At 41.2% G+C, this 27,623-nt stretch overlaps 1 protein-coding gene across 6 annotated transcripts in view; it reads right to left on the reverse strand.

The window, feature by feature from the left end:
• The window catches only part of CD226 (CD226 molecule), an 81,460-nt gene that overhangs the window by 39,030 nt on the left and 14,807 nt on the right, over window positions 1–27,623 (reverse strand). For 2 of the 6 annotated variants that reach the window (XM_033135573.1, XM_033135572.1), the window contains exons 2-3: window positions 20,908–20,979; window positions 20,266–20,604 (exon numbers count right to left, since the gene is read on the reverse strand). In XM_033135573.1, the coding sequence (XP_032991464.1) occupies window positions 20,266–20,604; window positions 20,908–20,968 (400 nt within the window). In that variant the 5' untranslated portion in view covers window positions 20,969–20,979. Of the gene's footprint in view, window positions 1–20,265; window positions 20,605–20,907; window positions 21,076–26,750; window positions 27,303–27,322; window positions 27,446–27,623 lie in introns of those variants that run through there. The other 4 variants (XM_033135569.1, XM_033135570.1, XM_033135568.1 and 1 more) reach the window with 4 other exon arrangements.

A 27,623-nucleotide genomic window follows, 5' to 3' on the forward strand; every position in this document is an offset into this window, starting at 1 on the left:
AAGGACTGGCTTGGCCACAACCAGAAAATAAAACAAACGTTTATTCTGTAAATATGTACTTTTATCAAAGTGGAAGACGGCCTGAAGCAACTGCAGAATTTCATTCATCTAGTGTACGCATTCGCGTGTGAATGTTGTTTTTTTTAAGTTACTCATCCTAGGGCCAAATTGGTAAACCATATATCTTGCTCTGAGGGTGCCAACCTCTGTCACTTACCACTGAATTCTGAGTGTGGGGTAGGCACCCACAGCAGTGGAGAGGAGGCAGTGCTGGATCTCATAGGTAGGAGGAGTCACTGTGAAGAGAAGAAGCATCACCTAGGGCTCAGATGCCCTAGTCACACGCTCAGCCTGCGTGCCACTGACCAAGGGACCGGCCCAAGGGGACCAAGAGGAACCTCAGACAGGCTAAGAGAACCAACCGGAGCGGGAGACACGACCTCACAGGAAGGGACGAGGAGGAAAGAAGATGCTTTGTAGCAAAGTATAGGAGAAGGAAATTGGCATCCCGTGCCTTCTCTATAATTCCTATTCCTCTTAATGAAGTTTCTGGAAACAAAGTGAGTTGGGGGAAATACATCACTTCTATTAAAGACATTTCCAAAATTTGGAAAGCTGTCTCATTGTGATCATATTTTCTTAGAATTATTTCAGAGCAATGATCCAAAGTGTTGATTTTTTTTTTAAGTGTCTATTATTTATAATAGTGTCCAAGAGTTTGGCTTATAAATATTAAGTCAGGCAGGAAAAGTCTTCCGGTTCAGAAATTCAATCTTTCTACAATTATATTCAACAGGACACATGCAAAACGGTTCTGTGGCTCTTGGTGTGTTAGAGGAGCACTTGCTAAGAAGCCTTGAGAATTCCCTCGCAAATCTTAGGACCCGGATGAGATTTTCTTTGGTTGCTTCCAGCCAACCACCTCCTACTGTATTAGCGCCACTGGCAATGAGAGGATAAATAAGAGGAGCTTAGTTCAAGTTCTTTATCACTACAAGAAATGAAACTGATGATATACGATATACACCTTATTTCAATACATTCAACTTTTTCATGGACCCAGGACAAAATATTTCTTTTCTAATTTTGACTTGAACCTGTGGTTTGCAATTCCTTGCAAGGACTCTTTCAGTCTCTAAGTTCCCACTGGGGAGCCGCAGAGTTCTGTGTTGGTACCAGGTCCTGTATATGTTGCTCTTTTAGAGAAGTATTTCTACCAAAAGGAATTGGGAAATGAAGGGAGAGACAGATAGACCAGGCTTTTGGCTGTTCTTCTAATTGAGAACGACAACCAAAACCATTTCAGCTGCATTCAACTGCCACTCTATTACTCTCAATAAAATAGAGACGTTCGTGCTCCAATGTAACTTAGGCACAAATAACCATCAATCGAGGGCCTACTATATTTAAGATGATGTTTCAAGTTCTGGGCCAAAACCTAACAACCTTCAAAGGAATTGCAATTAATAATGTAAGAGATCCTGACTCATCTGAAAGTAATTGGAAAGAAAATCACAAAATACTTCTGAACTTTTTTAGCATTCCCTGACTTTTTTCAGGAATTATATTCCTGTTTGGTTTAAATCAGGGGAAGGGTTCCCTTAGAAGTATTAGAACTGTACCCGTTGTTGACAACAGCAGCACTGATGACAACACCACTCAGGGTAATTGAGTCTTCAGTGGTGTGTGTGGTCGTGGTGACTGGTGACTAAATAAAGGTTGGACCCGTGTACCCACTTCATTTTACCTTGTCATATAATAGTGCCTGAACATTTATATATTGAAATACAGATTATGTTATTATAAATTGCTTTCTTACTTCTCCTTTATATTACACTTAGAGCATTACATTTCTTCTTTTGAAATTACATGTGTGGATAGTTTTCATTATCTACGGATATGATTTCAACATAGTTAAAGGGATTTATAAAGTATTTATTATGAAAGAGAACGTTGGATTTGCTAGTGTTCAAACTTACTGCTACTTACTGTATTAGTAGTATAAGTGGAACTATTCAGGCACATATAGGCATCTAGTAAACGGCCGCAGAGCTTGTATCATGTATTTTTAGTCTAAATAATGAATCCAATGTTAATTTCACAAACCAAAGATGCTGGGTGCTTTTTATTATGCTATGGCTCTCCATTTGCTAGAATTCACCTAAAAGCCACATTAAACTTGTAAACACATTAAACTTGGAAACAAAGATGAAACAGGAAAAAGGAACAGAATTCTTTTCCAGAGTACAGTTAGTTAAACACACTGTCTGAAGCGAGGTCAGAGGAGCGTAGATTAAAAATGGCTTATGAATTCGTATGTCCCATTGCTACATGCCATTTTTAAATACAGAAACTAATTAAATGGTTACTTGTGAAATATTTAAACTCCACATTTGACATCTCCCTGGCTTTCCTATCTTGTTGTAAAGTCTCTAAATTAGGGATGACTTCTAGTCCCCCTGCACGGCACACACTTCCCTCCAAACTCTGCAATTTAATTTGCACCTCCATAATTTTAAATATTTTAAAGTCATCATTTTACACTCTCCATTTTCCTCTAAAATTGCCTTCAGTAATGGCTTCCTAACTCCATTATCTTGGAGTTACATTTATCACATTTATGGGTTTGCCTTTTAAAAGCAAAACAAAACAAAAGGCCATAAAACTGGGGGATCTGGGACTAATCACAGGATGTGTCAGACCCGGTCGTGGCAATTGCTAATATACCCTATGGGCTTCAGTCAAGGTGAGGTTCATCACTGTTACGCCATTTCCTTGCGGAGGTACATTGTGTAGAGTAACAGTCAGGAGAATAAAGCATCTTTTTTGCCTGTCAATAGATTCAATTGTATTCAACAGCAAAAGTAATTTACTCACAGGCTTAAACGAAGCATCTAAATGGTGTATGTAAATAAATCACTAGTGATTTCAGGAACCAGGGACAGCCACCAAGATGGTTTGTGAGTTATCAGTGATGCGCCACAAATAAAACCTAAAACCTCACTGCATACTCCAGGGAAAGATGAATTTGGGCATAGTTACTTTTAAACCATATAAAATAAATAAAACAAAACCAATTTTAGATAGTAGAATTTAAGAATACTCTAGCCTTAGGGAATGACTTAGTATGATATTGACCCATCCCCACTTTCCTTCTCCCAAATATTATTTCAACTCTGAAAATGAAATATATCTTCTTTAAAAATTAAAAATAAAAGGTAAAAAAAAAAAATAGGTTTCCAGACAAATCTGTATGAAATGTTTTTCAGAAAGCTCTGATGTATCAAAGCTCAAAACATGTATCATCTCAACCAGAAACAGTGACATGTTTGATTCACAGAGTAATGTATTTGACCAGTGAAAAATACTTGTGTACTGAAAGTATATTTTCTTGATTTTCAGACAAGAGTCAAACCACAAAATAATATTTTCTGATGAGTCATTCCTAGTGAAATAGTTTCATCTTTTGTAATGTATAAATGCTTCATCAATGGAAGTACAATCTACTAAAGGCATGAACCTTTTGTGTCTTTCAGATATAAAAGAACACCAGAGAAGACTTTTACACGCAGTATGTGAACACAATGAGCATTCATTGTATTCTCATTAATTTTCCTTCAAGGGATGTTGAAGGAACAACATAACTTTCTGCATGTAAATTCTGAACCTGTGTGACATGGTATCCTTCCGATTATCTCTATCTTGGTAAGTGCATCTCCACAGGTTTGTTTCCGTGGTGAGAAGCCAGCCTTCCCTTCTTCACTGCCCACTGCTCTCTTCTAACTCACCTCCAAGTCCTGTCGCTCTTCCTGCCTAAGAGACCCAAATCGGCCTACTTCTCTGCATCCTGCTCTTCCGGGTTCTTGTTACCCACCACCTCTCCCCTGGGTTGTAGCAGCAGCCTGGTAATTATTCTCCCCACTCACGCCCACGTCACCTCCATCCATCCTGTCATATAGCCAGAGCAATCTTTATAAAACACAAATCTGGCCCTGTAATTCCTTAGCCTAAAATTCTTGAAGGCATCCTCAAAGACTTGACGATAAAATTCAAACTTCATAGCGTGTATGATAGGGTCTCACAGAGTTGGCTCTGGTTTTGCCAAACTTCAACTTCAGTCCACCACTCCCCTTGCTGTCGAGCTGACCCTCAGGTCCTCCAATGCAAAGCGCACACGTGGTCTTGCCTCTGGGCCCCAGGTTACCCTCCCCTCGCTGCCTACTCCCTCTGGCTTCTTCGTTAAGCTTGGCCAGGTGTGGCTTCTTCTGTTAAGCTTTTCCATAGTATTTCTGCTCTTCAGACTAGATGAGGCCCCCTCCTCCACTTTAGTCCTATGTCTTAACCTGGACTTCCCTCTTCATTCATAGTGCCACTCCTAAATTATGCCTCGCATATAGTTCTCGATTTTTTTTCAATAAAACAAATTTTACGTGTTTTTCTACTCAATTTCGTCTTGTTAGTTTGAGCTTACTTTCCCAAATTGTTGCTTTCATCTCTCTTTCATCATCCAGAAAGTCAAGTATGCTCTGAGTCACATGTATAAACATATCTTTAATTCCTCATACAACTTTTTGGGACAAAAATGCCCCTGAAAAGGACAAAAGACTGTGGCCACAGTCTAACAATAATCCACTGCTCACTATGCTTGCAACAACAGGGGGCGGTTCGGAAAAGGAAAATGTGAATGGTTGGAGTCACTCTGAAAGAAGAAGAAGAGCTCTGTAATTTCCAGAGTCTCTGTCCAAACCCTGAAGCTGAGTCACACCCACTCTAAGCCTGACTGTCCAGGGCCTATCACACCAACGTATGCTGACCAGCCCCAACCAATCTCGGAGCAGTGCACACGCGTGGCAGCCCCGTATGTGACTTCGTTTTTACAGTTTTCAACACTGAGATGAGTTCATCTCAATTAAGTAAATCAGCCCTTCGCAACCTACTGTCAAAAGATTTTTGAGACATATTTATGAGCTATAAACATGAGTGAGACCTACCGGTATCTCCACCCTGAGGAGCTTACAAAAGAAGTGTCACTTGCTTCAATCTCTACTTAAAAATATTCAGTAAGGACCTAATCTATGAGAGGGACTGAAGAAGATACTAGGGATACAGTGAAAAATAAGACAGGTGTGGCCCCTAACCTCACAGGGCTTATAAACCAGTAAGGAAGCCACACAATTCAACAGGTCGTAACAATATCCAGTTAAGACTTTGCTTCAATGCATGGATGCAGCAGCAGTGTGAGCCAGGAGAGGGGAAGCAGTGGGACAGGGGCTGTATCCAGGCATTGAAGCAAAGTCTTGACTGGACTTGGAGCAAAGCCAGAGGTAGACAACCCCCAAGTACCCTGAGGGACACCCCGAGGCAAACGGGGAACTCACTGGAACTACAGGTGGAAAGGAGAGGGATTGGAATGTCAACCCATACGTGTATGCTTAGTTTCGTGGCTTGAATGTTTGGGGCAGGATAGTGACACTTGAGTAAGAGCGAGCTGGTGGCTGTACTCTGTGTGGACATAGGACGCACCCAAAGCCTGAAGTTGGAAGATGAAGGAGCATTTGAGAATGCATGTTGCTGCTGGAGAATCTGGCAACCAAAACAAGAGAAAGCAGCAAAAGGGAGAGAAATGTCAAACACAGACAAGGGCTGAAACTTTAAACAGTAAAAGTTTCGGCAGTGGAGGCTTCACGTTCATATTCAATGAGTACTGGATGTTATTGCGGCTCATTTGCCGCTTCATGTCTCAAAACAACCAAAAACTGGCTGCAGCCTCTTTTTCCACCATGCTGATTGTAAGGAAGAATCCTGGAGAAGCTCGAGCAACACAAACATTCCAGAAAAGAAAAAAAACTGACTTTTTATATGACTAAAAAGAATATGTAAAATATTAAGAAAGAAGCTTTGAACCAGGGAATTTTACCACATAAGACAGAACATTTCATTTTCACCACAATATTTAAAGGACCGTCTGGAAGGCAGATAAAAACCTTTCAGACAACGTCTCCTAGCAAAAGAAAGCTAACAACTCTACTTTTTGAAAGAACTGAAGACAAGAAGATTATCTCAGTTTTAGGAACAAATATACGCAGAAGAGACCGGGCATATTATCTCTGTGTGAAGTAAACGGCGCTCGGCAAAGTGTATTTCCATCTTACTTTGCTGAGCAACGCAGGGCAAGATTGTCAGGCCTAACAGAATTGTTTATCACAACTGATGCACAAGAACTAGTAACAAGATATGTGGTTTGCTGAACAGCACCCAACACTGCAGAAGGCTTTAAAGCATTCATTTCTTCCAAAAAGGAGTCAATTAGTTCCCTTAAGGAATGTGAGGTATACCCTAACATTCATCTACTTTTGTTTTCATTCTTTCCACATAAGCTGAAACCCAACACCGGAAGTGGGAAACACTGAAGATGACCTGAAGAGTTTGCCTACCTTAGAAAGGTATTTACAAAGGAACTTATTTCTTTCTCCATTGGTCTGACAAAAGGTGGCCCAGTTGTCTCTTTTGTCTTCACTTTAATGACGCTCCATTTCATGTGTTTTAAAACAAAGGAATTTTCCGTAGAAAACTCACCCCCTGGAACCTTCAACTGTCCATTCAGACACAGATAAAAGAATGCCCCGTGAAGTTTCTTACATATAATCACTTACTGTCCCTTACTGTCATTTACTCATGCATCCCTTTCTTCATTTTTATATTATTTAAAACATTTTGACTCTTTTCCTTTTTACTTTCGTGAAAGGTATGTCCTCTGTGTTTCTCTCTCTCCTCATGATTCTTCAAAAGAAAGCAACGTTGCTGCATTCTTCTTTATGTGGTGATTTTAGCCAATTAATAATAATATTTAATGTATCCTAGGTACTTACAGTTTGACATGAGATGTGGCCAACACTTTCCAGGGATTTCTTCTCCCTATATTTTAGGCACTATCATTATAATTATTGGGTTTTTTTTATTATTGTTATTATTTGCATTTTAAAGATATGGTGACAAAGTCATGGCTAGTGAAGGTAGAGTCAGTCAGATTTCGAACCCAGAAAGTTCATTCAGTTCCTTAGTAGAACTAAAGCCTCATCATACTGGAGTAGTAGGTGTATAGCTCACCTGTCATCATGACTCCTATGATGACAACTGCAGACTACTGATTCTGGAGCCCTTTGAAGACCAGTGTAATCTCACCTGTGCCGTGGATCTGTGCCCTTCCCATCTACACACAACCAGCCACTGCTGTCTTACAGTGTATTTGTTTTTCACGCTGAGGCCATGGATATTTATACCCATCTTTACTCTGAGACAGCCATCCTTCCCAAGTGTAAATCCGACCATGGCCCTCTCTACTGGCAAACCTGCAGCTCAGTGCGCAGTGCCTCCTGCAAGCGCAAGCGGCTACAACACCTCTCGTCACCTCTTCACCACGTCCCTCCGTGGCCTGAAATCTCAGTCCTCACTGGCCACTCAAGGCCCTTGTGTGTTCACTACGCTCGTCCACTCCTCCATGGCTTTGTGCTGTTCTGTCTATGGGGACCCCCAAAACTTACATTCACCCTGCAAACCTCCTCAAACGTGAACTTTGGTGAAGCGTTCTCCGACTTCGCTGCAAAGGTACAGTTTTCATGTTGTCAGTTCTGTACTCAGGACATCTGATGACGTCAGCACATCTTACAGTGCTGCTAGGTAGTGGGCGTCTCCAGGGCAGGGATGGCTTCTTAATCATGGAGGGGGGCACCGATCTTCTTACCTTCCAAACCCCCTGTCCAAGCTGAGCCATGCGTTCATGTAAATATAACGTGTGCCCAGTGGAAAGACTCACAAGCGCCCTCCCTTCACCTTCTCCTGTAAATATGACCTCACGTGACTTGTCTGCTCATTAGTAAATTTACTTAACTAAATCAAAGTTAAGGACTCAAACATTCTATGGCCTACCAACTCCAAGTTTTATCCAATGCTGTTGGGTCTAATTTACCTCCGTGATATTCTTTATTCTTATGACCCCAGAGACTTCTTTGCTCCAGGTTTTTTGTTTTATTTTGGGTTGGGTGGGGTATGCGTGTGTAGAAATTAAAAACCAGATCCCATTTCTGTCTTTGGATAATTACACTGAAGGGAGTATGAAGAATCCTCACTCTTTTTCTTACCCCTTTACGCCCAGTTACATCAAACATAAGAAATTCCTCATGATAAATGACCAGTTATCAGTTACTAAATGGAGCACTAACATATATACACAGCTGGAACAATAAACATTCAGGAGGTTTTCATGACAGCATTGAAAGTGTGGCAAATATATTGCAAAATTTGTCATTTGTGCTAATAAGAAGGACAAATACTATTTTTCAAATATTAATAATACGGGCCTGCTACGGAACGAGAAATAATTTCATCGTCAAGAAGAAAGGCCTCGAGTCTTTGCTGAGTGTCTATAAATGTTTTACACTAAACACAAGCTAGGGTAACAAAAGCAATTCACGTTGCAGAGCCCAAGGCCTGATTTAGAAATTCTGCACTTCAGTAGCATCTCGGATTCATCCCTCCACTACCCCGTAAAGTCCGGAACCTGAGACCCAGGCCGCTGGGGACACACAGTGCTGAAAACAAATGCCTGGGGCCCTCCACAGTCCAGCCAATTCTACCCAAAACATTTGAAGTGTTGCGAGCATGCTAGTGAGAGGCTTTGAGAGCAATTCTGAAGGGGGCGTAGGGTACCAGGACAGCAACGTGCGGCATAGAGTTGGAGAGGAGGGTCGGGCTGCAGGAAGATGGAAGATCACCGGCTGCTCCATACAGGAGGGCTACGGTTTTCACTGACTGGAACCCCGCCGGCCACATGATTTTTCAAGTACCTTAGCAGCAATTGCTAGAAAGTTCTCCATTATCCCTCCTTGCCCCCTCAGCTTTGGCTTTTTTTTTTTTTTTTTTTTTTAATTTGCTGTTCCCTAGTGAAGTCTCTGGGAACTGACCAATAGAAATCTGTAACTTTATCTCCACAAAGCCTGGAGGCCTGAAAAAATTAAGTAGATTAATGGGAAACTTGCAAAAAAGTGACAAGCTTGATATAAGTGACACATATGATTCAGGGTGGAAAGAGGTTAATCAATAAAAATCAGTGGAGTATTGTGCACTCAGACTGGAGAAAAAAAGATGTTTCTAGAAGATAGATACAGCAATGTTTATAAAGGACAGCATACACCGAAATCATGTAGAAATCGACAACAGCTACAAAAACTTCAAATTTTTACAAGGTGGTTACTGGCTCCTGTTAGTCTATAGATCTTCTAGCCAACACTATAAAACTAAGAGAAAAATATTATGCAAAATGGAGCAGACTGAAAAATTAAACTAGTGGATTCCTTAAATTTATCTACACTTGATCTTGAATTCCTCCTCTGAAAAAGCTATAGACCTACTACATTTGGAATGCACATAACTGGTCCCTGAATCCACAAGAAATAAAAATGCATTGCAATTTATAGCACATTGTGGAATGGAATAGATACATACATTATACTTGTACACTTTGAAGCATCTGTCTTGATCAAAATGACTAAAGCAATTCTAACTAGAAGAGCAAAATTAAAAAAAAAGCATTGGAAATTTTGCATAAAATGGAAATGATAATAAAATGCACATATTCTAGTTAAAAAAAATAAAAGATATAGTTGAAAAGATAAAAATCTCAAGAGAAACACGAAGACTACTGAAAAACACCTTTTTGAAAATCCAGAAAAAAAATATATGCTGCAGATCTAAAGGGCTAGTTGTATGAAATAAAACCCCTTATGGCTAAACTTGCAAAGTCAAAGAGCCAGACAGGATGAAGGGATCGCCAAAATACAAAGACCACTCACCTGGGACAGTGATGAAGAAATACAGGTAAGTAATTAGACCAAAAGAGTATTTGAAAAACACCTTGCAAAAGACTCAAAAATAAATGCCGAAAAGTTTTTAAATACATCAAAGAGAAAAGGTGAGTGAGAGAAACTTACAGCATTTACAAATAACGTACATAACAGAAGTTCTTCAGAGAATAAAGATAAAATGACAAGGACCCCTCAGGAATTATTTGGTTCAATTTTTATGGAGCAAACTATTAGGGAATTCCCACATTTTTCCGTTGGAACAGATAGGTAACATGTGACTTTAAAAAAATGATGAGCTCTTGACCAGGGAGTGGACAAAAATGATCTCACCAGGAATAGGGAACCTCTACCCAGGTCGCTCTGGAGGTGCTAGAAGCCAGCTTGTCTGACAAATACCATGGCTGGTATTTACAAATCGCCACCATGCTTTGGAACAAGGAACTTTCCAACGGGCACCGTCCGAAAGGGGAACTCTAAGTAGGTCAAGAAATTAATGCCACTGAGGTTTGCTCTTGTCCTGAAAACTGGGAGAATTTGCTGGAACAAGCCCGTACTACACAACCAGATATACATTAGCATGAGGACTGCAGCGTGATCTCTGCAAAGGGAAGGAGTACTAACTCACCTTCTAGAATTTCCCGAGTAGATAAATCATGTGTCAAAGGTGAACCAAGGGACACAACTTGTTTAGATTTTCAACAATTTTTTTTCTCTACGTTCTATCCACAGATACCCCAAAGCCATATTCCTCTCTCCAAACCGACACCTTCCCATTCTCCCCACTGTGCAGAAACAGGGTGCCATTTTTAGTTTTTTTGTCCCTTACGCTCTCATCGAATGAGGTGCTGGGTCCTGTCAATCCTACTTTCTAAATCTTTCTCACACACATGCCCACTCTGCTATTTTAGTCCGTTACCGTTCTCTCCCACCTGCATTAGTAAAATAGCCTCCGTTCTGCCTTCCTCCCCCAGGCTTCCTCCCATACAAACTACACTCCATGACAAATCTCTCTCTCTCTATGCAAGGCCCTTCAGTAAACTCTCAGGTCCTGGCACAGAGAACCACTTGGTATTCGGCCCCTATTTGCCTCTGCACTTGTACTTGTCCCCAACCCCGCCTCACAGTTTACGTTTCGGGATAATGGGCTCATTTTCCAGCCTCAAATCCCTCACACTCTTTCTTTATTCCCTGGACCTTTGCACATGCTCTTTCTATTGCTAAGACACACCTACCCTGCTCCCTCTTTGATCAGCTCTTCCTCCTCCTTTAGATGTCAGACACCCCTCCACCCCAACGTTGAACAATGAGGAAAGACCATGGTCATCCTAAGGGCTCTAGTGGCCCCTTTTGGGGAAATTCTCTTGAAGTTTCACACTGAACAAAAACATCCGACTCTTTAGGGATCACGGAAGGGGGACTCCATGGAATGGCCATGTATCGAGCTCCTGCGATGTGCCTGGTACTCTCATAGGAACCTGCACACATCATCTCATTAATTCTCTAGCCTGCCCATAAGGTACATGCTATTACTCCCATTCTATAGATGAGTAAACCAAAGCTCAAGAAAATGAAAGAACTTTCCAAATGTCACAGGACTAGTAAGAAGAAATTCATCTTTGTTCTTACCATTATGAAGACAAAAAGCAAAACAACAGAGAGCAGGAATTTCTCTAAATAGAAAATTGTGAACAGTGAAATCTCCCATAAATTAATCCTGGAAATAAACTCACCATTATATATACACATAAAAGTTTTCATTGTGGTAAAATGTACATAACATAAATTTACCATTGTAATCATTTTTGTGTCCAGTTCAGTAGTGGTAAGTACATACCCACTGTTTTGCAACCAATCTCCAAAACTCCTTTCATCTTGCAAAACCGAAACTCTATACCTAGTGAACAATTCCCCATTCCCCTCTCCTCCACCCTCTGACAACCACCATTCTACTTTCTGTTTCTATGAATTTGACTACTCTAGGTACCTTATATGAAAAAATCATGCAGTATTTGTCCTTTTGTGACTTTTATTGCACTTAGAATAATGTCCTGAAGGCTCATCCATGTTGTAGCCTGTGTCACAATTTTCTTTCTTTTTAAGACTAAAGAATATTCCATTGTGTGCATACGCAACATTTTGTTTATCCATTCATCCCTTGATGAAAACTTGCGGTGCTTTCAACTTTTGGCTATTGTGAGTAATTCTTCTACGAACACAGATATATTAAACTTAATATATTTACAAGTGATTTGCTAGTAAATTACCATAAGAAAGCCTTGCAAATGACAGTAAAATATTGTGGGTGGTGAAATAACAAAGTAGTTGGATGAACGACCAAGGTATCTCAGTGAGTTATGAAACATGCAGGAAAGTGGGATATACATTTCAACCAATGCCCCATGGAAAGAGTATATTTAGGGGGGGGAAATCTCCGTTACTTATTTTGTAGAATGAAGTCAATTATAAATCATTAAACTATTTAGGGAAATAAATCTACACCAAAAAAATACCTCAAACTATGTTTTACATATTATGGGCTGTAACTCTAGAAAGTACTCTATACTTCCTGGAAGGGTACTCCTAAGAGTTGTTCTGTTCCGTTTAATCGTATTAGGACTGACCGCCTTTCCTGTACAGTAATTAGGGGTCGGTGCTTCGGATTTTCTATGGAAGCATCACTCCCATTCCCTCACCCCACCCTTTGCTGTTTGACTGAGCAAACTCCTAATAAAATCTCCTGAGTGCCACGGTGTGCCCGGCACCATCCGTAATGGTGTCTTCACTTGTGTCTTTTCTTTCCCTCAAATACTCCTTCACTCTGTATACTACTCATCCTTCAAGGGACAGCTAAGAAACCCTGCCCCGTTCCTAAAATGAGAAAAAAAGTCTCCTCCTCCACTGCCTCAGATGCTGTTTGTGGCGACCTTTTGGTTGACGAGATGTCACCCACCGTCCTTGCATTCCACCCAGTGGTTTCTTCACTGCCCGCTCCTCAAGCCCCATCCTTCAACTGAGGGCAGACAATATCACATTTCTTAAATGAAAGAGGGAAGTGAAGGGGAAGGAAGAACTTGGGGTGGGGACCTTTATTAGTCTGTAATTTAGGAAGCAAAACAGACTTTGTGACAGTCTCACTAGTTGGCTGTCTGTACACAGGAGGCAGGGGCCCTGCTTCATTTCAGGACTACAGGCCTCTGGCTTGTTTTCTAGTCTCCCATTTTGCTTCTTTTTTTGTTTTGTTTTGGTGTTTTTGTTCGTTCATTTGTTTTTTCCTCCACCTCTGAATCATCCCACATGCAGTTGCTGGAGTAATGGCTCCAGATAATGGCTGCAGTGCTGACCGACGTGTGACTTGCACTATTTGAAATCTTGACTAATCCCCAAATGAAGTCCCAAATCTAGACCTTCCACCCACTGACCTTCCCCTAAGCCTGTGACAAAAATATATTTTGCATACATTCCACCTGTAAAGAGTTTCCCTTTTATATAATGCTTTTCATGAAGCATCTTCCTTCTAGAATAACACCCAGATTTCCAGGCTGGTGCAGACACCTTCCATGGTTCCCAACCTGGGAGCCTAAACATTGTTCTATGCTGCTTAACAAGTTCCACCCGCATCATGGTGACTTGGCCCACATGTGTACATAAAGTGTAGCACGTAGCTCCAGGTGAGATTAGAAACTTCTCAGAAACAAAGACCTTCTTACTCAATCCTTCTTCTCACAGCAAACAGTAAATGTCTAGTCAATGGATTTAGAAAGGGTTTACACAATTTTTAAAATTACTATTATCAACATTCACCCAATAAAACAGACTTTAATACCTCAAAGTGTCACTTGAGCAACAATGTTTAATAATTTGCTCTTTGGTTTGATTCTGTTATTTTCACTGAAAACATATTAGACTATGTTAAAAATAAAAACTCAACTACTGTGTCAACTCAAACACAATGTCAGTAACTGCAAATGTTTCCGTCTTATTAAATGTTCATTCTTTTAGGAATCATTTCTAGGATTTAAGAAAAATAGAGTAGAAATAACACAGTACTTAACTATGTTAAGTTAAGTTTCTTTATTTATATTTACTCACTTATTTAAATGAGCAACTGTGGGTCCTAAAAGAAAATAGAGAGATGTTTTGAGAAATATGATGTCATAAGCTAATGGGAAAGGCAAAATAGTCTCATTTGTCTCCTACACCAATGTCACTGAGCTCTATCTCAGGGACAATAATTGAATCCCCTAGTTCTTTCTCTGATGAAAAATGGCATACGGTAGTTTCCATTTATGTGAGGGATATGTTACACGACCCGCACTGGATTATTGAACCCCATATATACTATATACAAACATACCTATGATAAAGGTTAATGTATACATTTGGCACAGTAAGAGATTAACAACAGTAACTAATAATAAAATAGAACAATTTAAAAAACATACTGTAACAAAAGTTCTGTAAACGTGGTCTCTCTCTCTCTCTCTCTCTCTCTCTCTCTCTCTCTCTCTCTCTCTCTCTCTCTCTCTCAAACTACCTGATTGCACTGTAATCACCCTTCTTCCTGTGATGATGTGAAATGATGAGAGGAAGTGAGGAGAATGGCAGGTATTGTGACGTAACGTTAGGCTGTTATAAGCATCACATGAACACAAGCTCTGTATAGCATGAAATTCCATCTGATCACCGCGATGGCTACTAAGTGACTAATGAGCGGGTAGTGTATATACCTCATGGAGATGTGGGACAAAGGGGTGACTCGTATCCTGGCAGGACAGAGCAAGGTGGCAAGAAATTTCATCATGCTAGTCAGAAGGGTGCACAATTTAACCCTATGTATTGCTTATTTCTGGATTTTCCCATTTAATATTTCCAGACTGTTGTCTACTGCAGATAACTGAAGCCAGCGGAAGCCAAATCACGGGTAAAGGGGAGATGACTGCACTTCCAGTTGTAGCATTCAGTTCGTAAAGAAAACTAAATGGACTCTATCCATTAGGGGGTTGAACTAGGTGGATGACCTAAAACTTTCTGAAGTTTCAAGTTTTTATACGTCAAGAAGGAAATTGTCCTATATACTCAGAATACACACACACACACACATACACCCCTTCACTAAGCTAATCTGGAAATGTCAGTGTTGGGATCATATGGAATTTCACGTAGCCTGACAAGAAATGGGACAAATACGTCCTTAAGAGCTAGCCTGCTGAAATGAGAATGTTGTTTCTTAAATATTCTGCTAGTTAAACAGTGCAATTAAATGCTGACAGAATTCATACCCAGACATCATTCTTATCAGCCACAATCATCATTCCACTAAATCAGTAGGTGTGAATCACATAAGCTCTTCACAGTGCTATTAAATGTGAATATTGCATATCATATCTCCATCCTTAGAAAACTTTTGATATCACTCTTCTGTGGAACATGGGCCTCTCTTTCTGGGCAGATTATGAAGGTGGCTTTTTTTTTTTTTTTTTAATGTAAGTTGGTTAAACAGCTGAAGTCAGAGAAAATTTTCTCACATTCTGACTTATTGGATTGTGAATCCTCTCTCAAGGGAATGGACCGAAGCCACATCAGCTGAGTTATTTAATTAAGACTTCTGTGGGGTCAGTACAAGTGATGCTTTTTGCATTGATCTCTGAAGGATTTGACTTGATAGTCTTAAAATTCTTAAGGGTTTCAAAATCTTAAATTTTGAGAGTTTTCAGAAACTCTGAAATGAAAGGAGAAGCCACCCTGCTTGCAGTCTCCACACCCTAGAAAACCAAACAAAAATAGAAACCAGCAACCAAAAGCATAGTTTAGCAACCAAGGCTTTGTTATCGTGCTAGCTCAACCTGCACGGGAAGCACTGGCTCAAAGCAAAAGCAGACTGAGGGGCCAATGCCGCCCCTGTCAGCTGACAGCTTGATTTTTCCCTCCTTTCTCCAGTTGTTTCTTTTCCTATTGTGTTTGTTTGTTTTCGAACATCCAAAAGCCACTGTGCTTATCTCATAAAATACAAAATACATAAATAAGTAAATGTAATTGTACTGTCAGTTGATGTGGTGAACTGTCTATGGGCAAATTCCTGCAAGGTCACTTTGAAGGTCACTAACAACTACTCCCTAATCCTAGAGAGGGTTCCCAGAGGGCTGCTGGAGAACAATGCCTTTGATGAGAAGAATTTTAAATAAGAATACAGAAGGCCAGAAGGGCCAGGGGAGAGTCTCAGCTTGTGTGGTCTGTGTTCCAGTTATTTGGGTGGGCTCTTGCTCACACATGAAGCCGCACTCACTTCCCCTCAGTAGCACCCACATACCATCAGCACCCACTCTGAAGAGGAAACTCGCTCCCCGTGCTGTCACTGACAGCACCTTAGGTGCTGGGGAAATGGTGGTTGTGGTTAAGAGCGATAGAGGAGGTGTGAGTTGTCTGATTACTGAAAGTAAGAGGAGGAAAACCCAAGGGCTGTATTGTCTCCAGCTACACTAAGAAAACCTTCAAGAGCCACGGGCCAGCGTGGGCCAACTTCAGCTATAGTTCATCCTCTAGCAATTCAGCCAAATACGCCCCTCCCCAGGGTCATCTCGGGAATAAAAATATCTACCTAGAGAAGGGTAAGGTTTGTGTAAGCCATCGTTGCATGCAGAGGTCACAGCCAACCTTATCCCCTGCTCTGGATCACATGAGAGCATTTTCCAACAAGTCTAAAGTAAAAATTCTCTTCTGGATGTTACTATGGCTGACGAGCGTAAAAACTGGATGCCCTCAGGGCACGTAGGTGGCAGACAGAGGCTGGTGTGGGCAGGGAGATGGACAAACAGAAGACGCCTCTCATAAAACCCAAACACGTCCTTGAGCTTGTACACTAAACTTTGTGAGCCATCCAATTATTGAATTTAATTATGTATATAAATTCAGTATTGTCTGGTTTTAGAAGTGGCTTGTTTCTTCTTTTTTGATTTTTGATTCCAGAGCCTCAACCCAAAGCCTAAGAGTTGAATCTTATGATGATTTGTGCTCTCAAGCACACTCCTCTCTGTCTGAGCCAATGAAAAGCAGGGCAATAAAAACAGCCTCGGCCCGGGTTCCAGCGACGAGTCCGCTTGGATTCCCGTTCATTTCACCCTTGAGAAGGGCTGTAACCATAACCTTGCTTTCCACGAGTCTTAAAAGGCTCTTTATCACCTGCCTTCTCTATACACTATTTTATTTCATTATGGAGTGAGATTTCTAAGCCTTTAAAATGTTTCTGTTTCAACAGTTGACTATTTCTTATAGGTACTATTTAATATCGTTTCCCTTAAGTAAAAAAAAAAGTACAGCTGAAATGTAACATGTTACAGAATCCTTCTTCATTTTCGTGTGTGTGTGTGTGTGTGTGTGTGTGTGTGTGTGTGTGTGTGTGTACCTGCTGGCCCACACTGCAGATTTGGACTTGCTAGTCTCCATAATCACACGAGCCAATTCCTTACAGTAAATTTCTTCCTATGTACAAACACATCCTGTTGGTTCTGTTTCTCTGGAGAACACTGAATATTACAAACAGCAATAATACAAGAGATGCGCCAATTTACACTCCTACAGTAGATAAGTCTTCTCATCTATAAAATACTATTTGTACACCCTTTCCTTTAACTCTTCCCCTTCTATAAGGCTGCAACTAGTTTAATTTTCAGGTGGTTAAAAAAGCTGGTTTATTACATATCGTTCAGTGACTTCCCGTGCAACACTCACACCCTGTTAGGCACAGCAAGAGAGGCTGTCCTAACTTCCCACCTTCTTCTCTGACATTGAACTGCCCAACTGGGCTTCAATTTCTTTTTTTCTTTTTCTTTCTTTTTTTTGAAAAAGAAGAATCTATATCATATGTACTGTATAAAATCTTATCTGGAACCCCAATGTATCGTAGGTGGAGCTTTTTTGCTGGTGAGGCCAGAAGAGGGTCCCATCCTCAAAGTTTCTTCCTCACCCTTGAGGCCACCTCTAGTGACAATGAAGGACATCAGAGCCCAGGGTAGAGCCATGTACTACTCAAGCTCTGTCCTCTAGTCAAACAGCGTGAGTTTGTCCCCTGCATGAGCTTCAAACTTCCACTGTGCCCTTCTCCATGCCATCAGTGTCCCTTAAGATACCCCTTTCTCTCCATTCTCTCCTCCCGTCAGCCCAGCCTCTCTAGGGACATGACTTGTCCCTCCCTTGCGTCTCCTTGATTTACTCTGCTGAAGTCAAGCTCCTCTTCATATCGTGTCTGGCACTTTCAGAAGTATCACGCAGTTTTACACTGGCACTGCAGCTGCGCAACTGTGAGTTAGTCTGCGACCCTGAATCTCAGCGTCTTCATCTGTGTAATGGGAACACATTACCTCTCCCACCGTGCTTCACAAGTATTAAATGAGATGACATTTGTTTACTTCAGACACAGTAGGCACCCAGTAAATGTTAGGTAGTGGAAGTGTTTTGGGTGGGCCATCCATTTGTGGGGAGAGGGGTATTTCCATAAACGTAACTACATTTGCTTCAACGAACTAGTAAAGTCAACTAGCTACACTAAGAAAGTAAAGCCAGAGACACGTGGTTTTCGGCCATTTTCTCCATGACCCCACTTTCTCCACAAATTCTGCCATGAAAGGGCTGCCTTGAAACACGACCTCATGTGGCCCATAGTGAAACTATTACCATAGTCAAGCTAATTGACGTATCCTCTCACATAGTTACCATTGTGTGTGTGTGTGTGTGTGTGTGTGTGTGTGTGTGATGAGACCACCTGAAATCTACTCTTTTTGCAAATATCCAGTATTTGATACAGTATTGTAACTAGAGTCACCAGGCTGTACTTTAGATCTCCAGACTGATTCATCTTACATACTTTGTGCCCTTTGACAAACATCTCCCCATTTCCCCACCTCCTGGCCCCTGGAAACCACTGTTCTATCTGTATTCATTGGTTGCACTTTGACAGAAATTGGAAAACCTGACCTGTCAGGGACCCAAGTGCACAGGCTTGCCGCACGAGACAGAGAGGGAAGCCCATCTGCTCTGGCCAGCGTGGCTTGGGTCACGTGTGGAAAGGCTCCCTCGACTTGAAGACTCTCACAAATTCTCTTTCACTTGTGTGACTAATCAGAAGTGGACCAAACATTAAAAACTTACAAACAGCATTTAACAGGTGACTGCACACAACAGCAAATGAGGACTTGTGTGGTAAAATGGAGTCTTTAATAAATAAGTATTTAACTAAACAGATTTTGCTAATTGAAGCTCTGTGTCACTCCTCTACACACAATTATTCTTGAGGTTAGCTACGCCTACAGAGAAAGGGAAAACCAACACATGGACATTTGTCTTACCTCCTGACAATTTGCTATTGCTTATATCATATTGTAAATTATTCTTCTATAATATGGATCCATTAAAAAGAAAGCACTACATCAGATATTATATAAAGCATTCTGCTCAATTTGGGATATAATGTGGGATATAATTTGGGAGATGCCAAATAAGAAGCACATGGCTCCAAATTATTTCCTTCCCTCCACTGTTGCTGAAAAATTCATCACTAGTCATTTTGTATGAAAAGCATAGGAAATAATAATAATGATAAAAATACCTATCATTCCCTGACTACCATGGGCTAAGTTCTTTAAATATATGATCCCTAAATCATTCAACAAAGAGAATGGCATCATTAACTCAATTTACCATTCAGGAACCCGAGTCTCAGAGACACTGAGCAGCTAGCATAAGGTTATATACAAAGTAAAGGCTATAAAACCCAAGTTTTTCCAGTACATCATACCAAATCCGTGGGACTATTACTAAAAGGACTAACACACAAAGCACCAAACCACAATTGCTGGTACACAACAGAGAAAACGCTCCAAGAGATCATTAGACTGTTTTTGAAACGACAACTCACAACTTCTGAAGGATCCTTTCTAGTAAAACCTGGACACAGCAAGAGATGGAGCCAGTGCTTGGTCCCTGCCCAGGATTCACTAAACAATCTAGATTTGGTACTGTAAAAAGGACTGTGAACATGCAGGAGCTGAAGCCAGCACCGACTGCCTAGAGAAGGGAAATAGTACCATGTCTCTCAAATAAAGAGGAAGGTGTCGGGTCACTAAACCCAAACGCTGCCCACATCAGGTTAACCTAGGGTCACTTATCGTTAAGACACTATATGAGCTGTGCTTTCTCCCACTACATTCAAATTTACGAGATGCTTCTTCTACTCAGAGATGATAGCACATTAAGAAAAACAAAATTAATTCACAGTATTATTTCTTTGAAACAATATTCATAGAATCTAGAAATGAAATTAGAAAATATCACAAAAATTGAGATAGCTTCTACTTGGGCTGTATAGAATCAAATGTTGTAGATGGCTAAAATGGTAAATAAAATTTGCACTTACCTGATGGAACCACCTGAACCACCTTTTGCCAATGTCCATGTGGGAAAATATCAAACAAGCAGAGGTAGAAGCCAATGTCAGCTTCAGAGGCATTATGAAAGGACAAAGTCGCATCACTGAGGGACATGCTTGAATTTAAAAAGTGAACCCTGTTGGCATAGGGTTTCCTTATGACCATGCCATAAGTGGGGCTGAAAATAGCTATGGACACTTTCTCCGTCGTACTGATCTTGAACCACTCCATCTGGGTTACGGCGCCCAGGGATGAATACACACATTTTAGAGTCATGTTCTCAGCCATTTTCACCGTTGTGTCCCAAACCATCTCTTCACATAAAGCTGAAATAGACATCAAATTAGTTCTGTTAGACTTTATGATTGAAACACCAAATAGATATCTTAAGCTTATTTTAAGTTTTCTAAGACCTAACAAGATAGCAAATTGAGATCATGGTAAAGGCTAACAGTTTCTACTTGAGTCTAAAAAGGTTTCCACTGCTGGTCATTGGTATTTAGAACTTAGTTTTCCGGAACAAGTGGAAAATTATCTAAGCCAACTGAAAAGCATTATAAATTCTGAACAGGTCACACTGTTCAGGAGTAATTTTCTTTTTTTTTTTTTAATGAAGACATTATCTTTACCTTTGTATACATGAAGAACAGCCAAGAGGAAAGTAAGATAATCCATCTTTGGAAAGCGCATGGGAGGCTGGTCTATAAAAAAGACAATTTTTATAACGTTACATGCAGAGGCCCAGCTCAACGCACGGTTTCCTTCCTCTCAGATATTATCAGTCATGTCTTCTTCTTCTGAAGTATGAACACAGGAAAAAGATGTTAGCTTCAAGGCCAGGTTTGCTCTCGTACAAGGATGGGCACGTTTGAACTGCTCCTCTCTCGGGGAAATAGCTTATTTTCAAGCTTTCATTTTCTACAAAGATTCATTCATTGAACAAATATTTGCTGAGTGTGTTCTCTGTGCCAAGCTCTAGGCAACGAAGAGGCAACAATACATTTAAAAAAAAAAAAATTCTTGCCATGATGGAACTTACATTCTAGTGGGAAGCGACAGAAAGTAAAACAAAGAGGTAAAAAGTACAGTAAGTGATAGGTCATAGCTGCATAAGGGAAAACACAGCAGGAAAGTGTAGTGTTTCTCTTTTGATAGGAAGGCCGCAGAAATCTTTACTGAGAAAGTGAGATTGGAGCAGAGACTGGAGAGCAAGGGGAGGAGCCTGAGGCTCTGCCAGTGTGGACAGCCCATCGGGGCGGCCGTCAGTGCCTCAGGCACTGGCTTTGGGTGATGAAGGGACCACTGAACGCCCTCTGGATATAAATGGGTCATGGCTCCGGGCACATCCACATCTACCATTATGGCGGATTATTTTTTAACTTTTTATTTTGAAATAACTACAGAGTCACAGGAATTTGCAAAGACAGTACAGAGAGGTCCCATGGAACCTCCACCCAGTGTCCCCAAACACTTGCATCTTATGTAAATAAAGTACAATATCGAAACGTCATTGGTTTCTTAGGGTCATCATTGCTCTCTTCCACCTCTTACAAAATAACAGTTCAATTTCTTAAGAATTTGTTAGGAACATATTACCACGTCAGCATAAAAATACAGCGTTGTCTCTACAAGAGGGATTGGATGATGCGTTTGGCCCCTGATGAGAATGTCAGAATAAAACGCAGGTAAGAACTGGGAAAAAGCAGGATAGGAACCACTAGGACAATTTTGCATAATGCCAGTTCTGAACCTCCTATGCGATCGATCAATCCAAAAGTTTATCAGTAGGTGTTCACATACTTAACATCGATATCTAATGTGGGAACTGTTTAAAGAAACATGAAATGAATAATGTAATGATAATCAGAACAAAACTGTAATGTGTGCGTATAATAATGTAAGGTGCCCCCTGATGTTTACATAGCATTCTATTTTCCAAAACCTTTCACCTCTGTGATATTATTTGTGCCTATAACAGCTTTGTGACAGTCACATTATTTATCTGTTACCTCTGTTTTGTAACTAATTTAATGAAACAATAGGCTGAACATTTTACTGAGCTGTGCTAGTACCCTGCTTAGGCCCTGAAGACAAAGCATGAGCAAGAAAGTCTCTGCCCTGAAATCATGCACAATGTATTGGGTCAGACAGATTACAGAGGCAATTTATTATAATAAAACTTGATAATGTCTATACAAGTCATTTGATCACAGAGGGAACAATTCATTCTAATAGATCTAGGAACGGTTTCATAGAAAAAGTACACCAGACCCTGGGCACTCCAACCTGAGTAAGACTTTCCAAGTAGAAAAGTGGGAGAAGGAAATAAAGTTGTGACGACATGGGACATTATCAGGAAATGATTCGATTACAGTCTTCCAGTTGGGGAAGGACAAAAATGAAATTGGGTCTGGATTGAAAGTGCCTTGAATGACATACACAAGAGAGTTCAAACTTGGCCATCAGAGACTATGTTTAGCCATCAGAGATACATCCGTATCTCGGCCCCAAGCACAATTTCTGGGACATATTTCTGTGGCATAAACATAACTCTGAAGGAACTTTTCAAAGCTCTAGCTGGAGCAATTGAAGGGCTATAGGGACAAAAAAATGACAGGAGATTAGACTATATAGATAGAGAGGGTGAGACAATGTTTACCCTTGTAGACTGTCTGACATGATTCTGAGAGCAAGTGGAAGGTACTGAAGGTTTTTAGGTACCAGATGACATGGTCTGATTTAAATTCTTAGAAAGATAACTGAACATCACCCATTTCTCTTTCCTCACTCCTAACAGAAACATAATTTTGCTTGGGTATCCACTACTTCTCCCAAAACACAAAGATATTATGACAAATCTAAGCCATTGCACTAACTACTATGATTAATTGGGGATGAGGGAAGGTAGAGTGGAGAAGCCAACCTTGGACTGAGTTGACCCAATCAAAGGAAAGGTAACCATTTACAATCCATGTCAAAAACACATCTCTCTCTTTCTCCCTCTCTTTCCCTTTCTCCCTCTCCCTCTCTCTGGAATCTTACTGTACATGAACAAGAAAAAATGCTGCCCTAGTTACCACAAGCACCCATCTTGAAGAAAATCAGCCTGAAGACAAAGAGGATGGCAGAGAGAGGCAGGAATAAACTAGGGTCTCGGATGGCATCATTGAGCTACTGAATCCACAGTAAGTATGCGAGAGTCGGAACACAGTGTGAGGTTACAAATTTCGATATTTTATAAGCCAGTTAGAAAACCAGGTTCTGTTTCCTGCATCCATATACATCTGAACCGGTACAATTGTTCTAGCTGCTGCATGAAGACGGGATTGCAGAGAAGCAAAAGGGATATCAAATTTAGGATCCTATTAGCATAATCTGAGCAAGATAGAGTGGTGGCTTAGACTATGGTGATTCCCCCCGAGATGAAGAGAGATGACTGCCAAGACATTATCTATTATCCCAGAGAGATATAACAATGATAGTCATCCTTAACTCCTTGTACCCCAGTCAGGGTCCCGTTAGGAAAACAGAGCCCATACCCACTGGTTCAAAAGAGGGTATTTCATAAGAAAAACTACTAGAGAGGCTAATGGGAGAGCAAGAAAAGCCAAACAGGGGTGGGAAGACAACTCAAATTGGAGTATAAGGAGGAATCCATTTTGCCCTTAGGGGTAGAGGGCGGGGGAAGAACCAGGACTGCTCTTTGTGGAGGCCGCCTGACTGAAGCTGGGACCAAGGCGGAAATCAACCCTACCAGAGATGTTAGAAAAGTCAAGGGATGGATCTATCAGAAAAAAAAGGCAAATGACAAGTGGGAAAACTGATGCTCAGAGAACTTAAATTACTGCTGGTGAAAGGCATCTGTGAAAAACTCAGAGCTGACATCATACTCAATGGCGAAAGCTTTCCCTCTAAGATCAGGAAACAAGACAAGGATACCCGCCGCTATTCACATTGGACTAGAACTTTTAGCCCGAGCAATGAAACAAGAAAAAATAAATGTGAATGCATCCAAATTGCAAGGGGAAAAAAAGCAATCTACAGGTTCAATGCAATCTTTATTAAAATTTCAATGGCCTTTTTTTGAAGAAGTGGAAAAGCTGACCGTCAGATCCATATATTATAGAATCGCAAAGGGGGCCTGAAAAAGAAAACAGTGACACACTGAGTCACCACTTTATGACAACAGCTAGAAGTAAGTCATGTAGAAGATCATAGGGCAGGTTGTCAGATAACTGGTTCATGATATAAAAACATTATTACGTGCGTATTAAACACATGTCAAAACATATATTGTGAGTGAGTGAGTGAATGTGTGCATGTGTGTGCGTGTGCTTGTGTGTTGCCAGGAAAAGAAAGACTGTGAGGATTGGGTAAAATGTGGTAGAGGTGCAGATAGAGAGGAAAGAGGCACAAGGGGGCAAAGCAGATGCCTGCTGCAGTATGCGTGCCGTGGATTCTAAAAGAAATTAGATGTAACATAGCGTCACCCACTCTCAGTAGCTCCTACGCTCAGCTCCTCACTGAACTTCCTCCCGCTAGGAGTAAGGGATCATGGTGTGTGGGAGAATTACTGGAAAAGCAGTACTAATTGATAATAACTTGTAGTAACCCCTTCATTCCCAACGCTTCCAAAGCCAACTGAGCTGAGATGAAGACAGTACAAGAGCACTTGCATTCTGAAGTGACTAAAATCAAGGGAGGTCACAGACACACGGAAGGTGCAGGAAGACATGCGGCTGAAGATCAAGTTCAGCTGTTACCACTTTGCTAAAGATGAGCCCTATTTATCACCATCTAACCAAAGACAAATAGAGAGTACGCTTGAGCTATTTTTGTTGTGTAGGCAGCCATTTTTTGCATGATTTATGAAGGGATTTTGGCTTGAGGTTCTTTTCTAATAGAGCTGTCTGCATAAAAGAACTTCATCCTCAAGGAAATCATTAATCAAAATATTACTGGAGTTCTCTACTATTGAACACGTGTCAGCAAACCACGTAAGTGTGAATTCATCTCACAAGTTCACCTCGGACTGCAGGCCCCCAGGTGACCTGGGCTGGGTGACAATCTTCAGAGGTGCTGTGTTCTTCTCTTGCTCTATCCACACAGACACGTCTCTATCTTCCCAGTGTCATTGCTTCTGCTATCGGTCATGTGCCCTGCTTTCCCACATGTGTCTGCCCTTCCTGGACCCTGGCAGGATTCTGGCCACTACCAGTTACCCACGCCCTCCTTCCCCAGCTCAGGCTGAAACACCTGACCGATACGAGGAGTGACCCTTCCTGTTCTCATTCCATTCCACACTTGCTCAGACAGCTATTGACACGCTGGAAAACAAAAGATTGCCACACGGAAAGCCTGTGCTAACCTTTGGAAATTAAACACTGGTGCTGGCAAGATTGAGGGTGTGAGGTCCTCTGTTCCCTCCCTTTTGTTCAGATGCCAGAGTCTGACAGTGTGCCTTCGGCTGGGAGGTCCTAGCTGTTAAGAGGCTCGTGCTTCCAGCAAGACTTCGACTGGAACCTTACAGGCTAGATTTCTGCTCCCTGCCTCAGAGTCTCCTCAAGAGAACGTTCCCAATGCAGGACATGTGGTTTCCCGTAGACCCTGACACCCCAGGACTCTGGCAAGTCGTAGACCTGCCTCGACAAGGCAGAATGCCTCTGAGGGACCAGGAAAAAACTCACTTCCATTCAAAGCAGTTGGGGCTCAGGGGGGGACGCTCCAGGATAGAGTTTTGTAAACTGAGGCCCATGAGCCCAGAGCAGCCTACTGTCTGATCTTCAAAAATAGTTTCACTGGAAATCAGCCAGGCTCATTTGTTTACACGTTGTCTATGGCTGTGCTACAATGGATAATTACAAGAGACCGTATGGTCTACATAACCAAAAACGTTAACTGTCTGACCCTTTACAGAAAAAGTTCACCAACTTTTATCACATAAGACAATAAAATATTTTTGTTAGTTTCAGGTCTGCAAAGCAACAATAATTAGACATTTACACCCCTCACAAAGTGATAACTCCTCTCCCCCAAGCTACTACCCCTCTGACATCCTATATAACTGCTACAACAACAAATATTTTGATAGTGAACATTCATTATTTAAGTTCATCCTTGCTCAGTCTTTCATGAGGGAAGGAAAGTTGACCCCGATAGCCTGGACTCTGGAAATATTAGTTCCATTTACTTAATTCTCAAGAACCATGCTCTCAGATCTACTATAAATACAATTCTTCTAGAAACAGACTAAGAAAAGGTACTCAAACAGCATCCTTTTACTAAAGCACACTCTTCATTAAACTTACAGGTTTATCGACATCAACCATTCGGCTAATTACAGCTTCCCCCACAGTTCTTTTCCTACTGGATCTCCTTATACCATTTTATGAACAGCCCCCGCTCTGCACACAATTAATCTTAAAAGTGTGACCTCGGCCACATCCAGTCTTTTTTCTAGAAGGTTACTAACCTTGAGATGGGAGAGTCCTGCTCGCTCTGACTCTTCTTTCCCGATGTGTGTCTTGGTTAAGGGCTTCCTGTTTATCGTGGCCTCTTAGTCTCACCCCCTGTCACTGTTCTCGTCCCTGAGTTGGCACTGCTGGAGCAGCAGGGGCTGTCATCCCAGGGCCTGACTCCCCTGTGGTCTTGAGCTCTTCTCCACCCGAACTCCTTCCTGCAGGCGCTGAAGTAAAGCACTAATATTTCACTAAGCACTGTTTTCTGAAGGATTAAAATCAGCCCAGAAGTGTACCTGCTTCTGGAACCATCTTTACCATTTTAGCTACTCAGACGCATTACAAACCCAGATGGAGTTCTTTCTCTTTTTTTCCCCCTGAAGATTCCACAATTAGAAAAGATGAACCTCTTATGTTATGTTCTAACTCTAAATTGAAACTACACACAAAAAATCTCGGGGTTGGTTACTTTGTCTTTTCTTCCCCATTTGTTTCCCTGCCGATCAAAGCACCTCAGAGTCAGAAGTCTCTAAAGTGCAGGAAGCTTCTTTATCTCAGCCCATGTCTAATCCTGTTTCAGTCCTACCTTCTAGAGATGCTGTACAGCTTTGTTTTCAATCTCCCATCCTCTGACACATAAAGCACATGAGGTGGTGTTGCCTAAGAACTATTCCGCCAAGTTCAGCAGCTCCTGTGTCCTAGAAACAGGACAGTTTCTAAGCTGTTGCAAAGGACAGCAGAGTTGGTTTTATTTCTTATTTTGATGTACCGGGTAATGAGGTTTCCTATTGCTTAAACCACCAGGAAGGACTGTGGCTGAAGCTGACTCTGTGCAATTCGTAGAAATACTGGGAAGGAAAGACCGCGTGCGACAGAGGAGAAGGCAT

Source organism: Rhinolophus ferrumequinum, chromosome 19, assembly GCF_004115265.2.
Source record: "Rhinolophus ferrumequinum isolate MPI-CBG mRhiFer1 chromosome 19, mRhiFer1_v1.p, whole genome shotgun sequence".
Taxonomy (NCBI): domain Eukaryota; kingdom Metazoa; phylum Chordata; class Mammalia; order Chiroptera; family Rhinolophidae; genus Rhinolophus; species Rhinolophus ferrumequinum.